This window comes from Mirounga leonina, unplaced genomic scaffold (genome assembly GCF_011800145.1).
Source record: "Mirounga leonina isolate KUSES-001 unplaced genomic scaffold, KU_Mleo_1.0 Mir_224, whole genome shotgun sequence".
Taxonomy (NCBI): domain Eukaryota; kingdom Metazoa; phylum Chordata; class Mammalia; order Carnivora; family Phocidae; genus Mirounga; species Mirounga leonina.
Window position 1 is genome coordinate 16668358 of NW_023270615.1, and position 6452 is coordinate 16674809.

Here is a 6452-nt window from a genome sequence, read left to right on the forward strand (position 1 = left end):
TCAGCCCCAGCACCTGCCTCTGGATCAACCCCAGCCCCTGTCTCTGGCTCAGCCCCAGCACCTGCCTCTGGATCAGCCCCAGCCCCAGCCCCTGCCTATGGCTCAGCCCCAACCCCAGGCCCACCTTGCACCTTCTGTCCCAATCAGACCACCTTCTCTTCCACCCGAGATGGGGACCTGTGAGGTATCTTGCCCTGAATCCCAGAAGAAGACACCATCTTTCATCTCAACTGCAATTCAAAACCTGGAATGTCACTTTTTGAGGAAGCAACTAGAAAGGGGCAGGACCTTACCTGCTGTGGTGAAAAGATCTCAGGAAGTCTTTAGTCAAGGTCCTCCCGACCTTCCACAGGATGGCCAGGGCCCCCAGGGCCACGGGTCAGTCTCTGTCCTTCCCGGGGACTTGATCGACCCTGAGCTCCGGAAGCAACTGGAGTGGCACCTTTGGAAGAGGTTCGTGAAGCACCAAAGTGGCGTGCCCCACAGGATCCAGCTATCTGTAAAGCTGATACAGCCTCACGGAGAGTTCTGGAAGGTGCCACAGGCAAACAGCCAGCACAGGCCCGCATCTGAGTCTGACTCCACAGACGGAACTTGCCAGGCTACACAGAAGACTGGGTCCAGGTACCCAGCAAGGACCATGCCAGGAAAAAACCTGGACAAGGATTCAAGGTCTACTGCAGGGAGGATCCGGAAAGATCTACACAGGGGCTTGGCGAGTTCTCCAGGGAAGGCTCCAGGAATAAATTCTGAGGAGTCAGACACAGACTTGAAACCTTCAACAAGCAGCGCAGACGAGAAGCACCCAGAGAAGGTCCTAAGAGCCCATTTGGGCAGGAAGTTGGGACAGATCAGAGAAGGTCAGATCCCTGCAGATGTTCATTGTTCCAGACGCACTGCCCACCATGCCTTGGACCTTCTCAGAAAGCCAAGCACTCACAGGAAAACTGGAAAGCCAGCATTTTCCAAGGGTTGGGAACCCTACAGGACCACCTCCCACAATTTTTCCATCCTCAGTCCACACACTCAACGGATGCTAGAAGCACATATTATAAGGTTTCGGGTGAAGCACAGGTGGAGACTACCCCTCAAGGTCCTTAAGCCTATAAATCTCTTTAAGTTGAAAAAGGGCTTCCTCTTTCCCTGGTCCTCCATTCCCTGCTTAGCCACCTGTGTATCTAAGGCCCGCTCCAAAACCAAGTTCTTGGGAAAACCTCCTCGGCCCCATCAAGGAGAGAAGGTGGTAGAAGAGTCTGATCCCACCTTGGGGAGTCCTCTCCCTGCTCCCCAGCCTACATGTGAGGAAATCCAGCAGGCCCTAGAAGGGACCTCACCACGTGATGGCCATGGGCCTTCGGAAGCCCCTCTGGCTGGACAGGAGGCCAGGTCACCTTCTCAGACCCTCACATACAGCTTTGTGGGCAGAATCTGGCACAGTGAACCTGCCTCAGGGACTCTTATGAATAGCAACCTGGAGTCAAGTCCAAGTCCAGCAATGGCCACAAGTGAGCCAAGGAAGGAGAGTGGGGGTTGGGCCTCACAAGACTCCTGCTATAGCATAGAAGTGCTAGAGCTCAACTTAGAGTCCCAGTATTTGAGTGCCAAAGAGTTCAGGGATGCTGGGGAGGTCGAGGAGGCTCCCGCTTGGGGAGTCACCTTGGAACCCGGTGTGTGGGCCAACAACCAAACCATCCATGCAGATCTGAGAAGATCAGGGTCTTCAGAGAAAAGTGACAGCCCCTCGCCACCTGCAGAGTTGGTCGCCCAAGACCCAGAAGAGCTATGCCTTGATGCACAGCTTAGAGAGTTTGAGCTCCGGAAGTTCATGGAGTCAGAGAACCAGCCTCAAGACAATGCCGCCAGCGTGCTCCTTCAAGACTGTGAAACTGGTGTCCTCCTTCAAGACTGTGCCACTGACAGCCTTCTTCAAGACTGTCAGTCCGATGTATTCCTTGCCGCAGACATCTTGGCTTCTCAGGGGTCTCTGTATGGCTTCCAGAGTGGGTCCAGTGAAGACACATCAACTTCCCAGGTGCTGAACGGCCTCCCATCAAGAGGACAGAAAATCCAGAGGCAGCCAGAGCCTCTGGGACTGCGGGACCAATCTAAGAGCCCGAGCAAGTCATCTGCCCCCACTGCTGAGAGAGAGTACAGGAGGCCCCGCCCGAGAGAGCCTGGAAAAGAGTTGTCAGCACTAAAGATCCTCCAGATCAGTGAGATGAGCCATACTGTCCAGCACAAGGACGCAGTGGAGTCCTCAGGAAGAAAGGCCCGTCAACTCTTGCTGAAAAAGGAGACGGCTCCTCCAGAAAGCTACTTCAGAAGAAGGATGAGGCACTTTATACAGTGGGTTTTTCCCAGTAAAGGCAAAGGACTGGAAGATTCCCTTCAAAAAGGCAAGTCTTCATCATCCCGGAGTCGGGGACCGGTCACAGGCAGATCAGCTGTGGGGAGTGCAACTGCCGAGGCTCAGGTGCTCATGACGGCTGTGGGACAGATCCTACAGCAGAAAATGGTGCCTCACCATGGAGTTCAGGCCCCGGAGTTCAGCTGGTGCCAAAGGGATCTCCAGGCTTCAGCAGGTCCCAATGTCTGCTACCACAGAGTCCTCTCCTATCAAGAGCAGAGGAGAGTGATGAGAGAGACAACTTCCAAACAGCAAGCCACCACCAAGGGCCACAGCTATGCCAAGACCGAGTGGATCAGAAGCAGGGACAACAGGTGGGCCTTCCCAGCCAGGGTGCCGGGGTGCCCGGGCAGACCCTGCCAGCATGGGTCCATGGTGCCAAGAGCTTCGGGCCGCCCTCCGCACACCCACTGCCCGAGGCACTGCCTCCTTCAAAGATACGTCTCATCTGGCCAGTCAGTGTGTGCTTCTCATGCCTTTCCTGGGAGGACAGCTTTTCTCCAAGAAAAAACGCAAACAGTGCAGAGAAGAACTTTTATTTCTCATGTTAGCACATCCTCTATGAGCTAATGGCTTCTCTGGGCCACAATTCTTATTGTTTCCCCCAAATAAATGTTTCTTTCTCATGAGAGATGCTGGCCTCTGTCTGTGCCCTGCTCGGGGGAAGGGAAGGATCAAGGTCTGCTCTCCCCGAGTGCTTGCTTTGGCTTCCAGAAGGCATGGGGCCTTGGAGGGAGGGGGACCGTGTGGTGCACCCCCACCCCCTCCCTCACACGCCTTCGGTTTCCGTGACAAGATGAACAAGACCAAGGCCAGGATCTGGCTCCGCCCATCCTCTCCTGCTTTCTCTCTACCTTGAACTTGTGTGGCTGTAGGGAGGGTCTGCAGAGGCAGAAATCCCCCTCGGGCTCCGGGACGTGTGGAAGACAGAGTCCTATGTCCGAGTGGGGCGCGGAGTTTGGAGGCGCAAGGTTGGCCCTCAGTGCAGAGGTGGGAGAAATCCTGCTCCCCATCTCCTGGGGGAGTAGGGCACAGCTACCCCAGGAACCCTTCTCTCCCCGATGAAGCTGGGTTGACATCACCCGGGAGCCCCTCTTAGCTCAGTGTCACCCCCGGTTCTCATGCTCTGGAGCAGCAAGGGAGGAGCTCACGGCTCTGAGGGTGTGCAGGTGGGGAGCACAGAGGCCACTGTGGACCAGTCTGCCCTGCCCCAGACGAGTGAAGGGCCCTGCCCACCAGCAACCCCTTCCCCTTCTGGGGGATGGAGCAGGGGTGTGGCTGGGAGGCAGGGGGACACCACCTAGGGTGGGACTCCAGGAAGGAGGCAGAGTGACATGGTGTGCCCATACCTGGTGTGACGACCGAGGACCCGTGGTGTCCCACTGTCACCTACAGGCCCAGTGGAGACAAGGTAGAGGCCCCGTGGCCGCAGGGCCTCCACCCCACTCCAGCTGCCGGGCCCAGGTGGAAAGAAGCCCCCTGAGGCTCCCACACAGAGGGTCAGGCGCCCAGAGGCAGCAAGGCCTTCGGGCAGGGAAGCTTAATTTCTGCACAATTTGATAAGATTGCACGGGATTGGGGGCCTCGGGACAGACTTGTAGTCTGTGACCTTTACTTACTTGTGTGGCCAAGGACAGCTCCCAGGGGACTGGTGGGGACTCCAAGGCCAAGGGACTGGCCCGGGTCATGTAGCAAGTCTTGCCCGGCTCCCGGTCTTGGTTACCCCAGAGTCGAAGGGGGAGGAGGTCATCAGATAGAGTTTGTCCCACACCCGGCTGGAACGGACCTGTCCAGAATGAGGGTGCAGGCCAGGAGGGGCCCCCTGCATGCCTGTTCCCAGCCCAACATCATCCTCCGGGGCCCCCACACATCGCTCGCGTGGGGGAGAGTCCTGCTCCAGGAGGGACCCCCGATCCAGATGGCAGCAGGCATGGCCCTGCCCCCATGCCATCAGGACCCCACATGTGGGAGGGGACCCAGGGTGCAGGGCGGAGTGGGCGCAGGCCTGCTCTGCCGCAGCTTCTCTCTGGAGCCAGGTCCTGCCTCTAGGCCCCCGGGGTGTGCCCAGCACTGACACTGCAACCAGGACCCGGGGGAGGCAGGACCAGGACAGAGAGCGCCCTGGGCCCTCGGGAGCTCAGGAGAGGGTGGCCCAAAGCAGGGTGCCTGAGCCTGGCTGCTGCTAGGTCCTCCCAGGGGCACCAGCAGGTGAGTCCTGCAGCTGGGGAACCAGACGTGCACCCCACGCTCCTGTCGGGAGAAGTGCCACGGACGGGATGCTGGTGGAACAGCCAGAATCAGGAAGGAGCAAGTCCCTTTGCCCTTCTCCTGCCAGACGGTGCAAGGCCAGAGAGGGAAAGCCCTACGCCGAGAGACCCCGCGCAGAGACCTCTGACAGACCCACACAGAGACCCCGCACAGAGACCTCTGACAGGCCCACACAGAGACCCCGCGCAGAGACCTCTGACAGACCCACACAGAGACCCCACACAGAGACCTCTGACAGACCCACACAGAGACCCCGCGCAGAGACCTCTGACAGACCCACACAGAGACCCCATGCAGAGAACTCTGACAGACCCACACAGAGACTTCTGACAGAGACCCCATGCAGAGACCCCATGCAGAGACCTCTGACAGACCCACATAGAGACCCCACACAGAGACCTCTGATGGAGACCCACACTGGGACCAACACCAAGACCCCACACAGAGACCTCTGACAAAGATCCACACCAAGAACTCCCACAGAGACCCACACAGAGACCTCCCACAGAGACCTCTCACAGAGACATCCCACAGAGACCCACACCAAGACCCCACACAAGGACCTTTGACAGAGACCCCACGCAGAGACCCCATGCAGAGACCTCTGACAGACCCACATAGAGACCCCACACAGAGACCTCTGGCAGAGACCCACACAGAGACCCCATTCAGAGACCTCCCACAGAGACCTACACCAAGACCCCACACAGAGACCCCATACAGAGATCCCACAAAGAGACCCCACAGCAAGACCCTACACAAAGACCTCCCACAGAGATTCACACCCTGAGACCCACAGAAATACTTAGCCCACAGGTCCACACAGAGAGACCTCACATCCAAGGACCCCACACTGAGAGAATACCCACAGAGACGAACACTGGGAAATCCCGCACAGAGCCTCCTCTCTGAGAGGTCCCGCACAGAGCCTGACACCTCAGAGTCAGTAGGAGCTGAGCACCCACACAGTGACAGGACCTTCATAGTGGACCTGAAACCACTTGGCAAACTGCAGGGCAGGACGAGGCTGCGCCCGCCTGAGAACCCCTGACTCTGGGACGTTGTCAGCGTTTTCCCACATGAGCGTTTTCCCACATGAGCATTTTCCCGCTCGCGGAAAGGCTCATGAATGTTTATCCTTGCGCTAGGTCCTTGCCCCCGAACAAAAGAATTACAGATTCCACCTGTAGATCTGCAAACTCTCCCCTCCACAGGTTTTCATCAGCTTGTTCAGACCACACTTTAGAGAAACAAAAGCACAAGCAAAATGCCACCAAGCTCCAATGAGAGAAAATATCTTATTTGTCGAGTTTTACTAACGTCTAGTCAAAGGATGTCTCTGTCACATTTTTTGGAGACAAGATCTGAATTCAAGATGGCTGACTTCCTTAATTTGGAAACATGGTAAAGGCGTGTGGCAAGTCGGCTGGAGGAATAAAATAAACCAGCAAAAATCTGGACTCTCACTTCCCAGGGGGCTGGGATGTTATTTTGCACATAATAGCTATGTCAGGTTTGTGAGTTTTGTCTTATTTTTAAAGGAAACAGGCTCACAGTTGTGTGAAGATTTTTACAAATGAGTCAGGTATCTAGAAATATTTCTATTTTATCCTCCGGTAAAAATTATACTTTTTAATTTTTTTCCTTAAAATGTGGTAATGCCCTCAAATGAGATTACACATATTTCCAGATGTGACAAAGTCTTTTTTTTTTTTTAAGATTTTATTTATTTTTTGACAGAGAGATAGACAGCGAGAGAGGGAACACAAGCAGGGGG

General features: G+C 55.9%; 1 protein-coding gene across 1 annotated transcript in view; it reads left to right on the forward strand.

Moving 5' to 3' along the window:
• The window catches only part of LOC118026228 (spermatogenesis-associated protein 31E1-like), a 7785-nt gene extending 1823 nt beyond the window's left edge, over positions 1–5962 (forward strand). Inside the window, exons 2-3 of the mRNA XM_035028975.1 lie at positions 148–2721; positions 5890–5962. Of these exons, the coding sequence (XP_034884866.1) occupies positions 148–2721; positions 5890–5962 (2647 nt within the window). The remainder of the gene's footprint in view (positions 1–147; positions 2722–5889) is intronic.
• Positions 5963–6452: the final 490 nt, after the last annotated feature.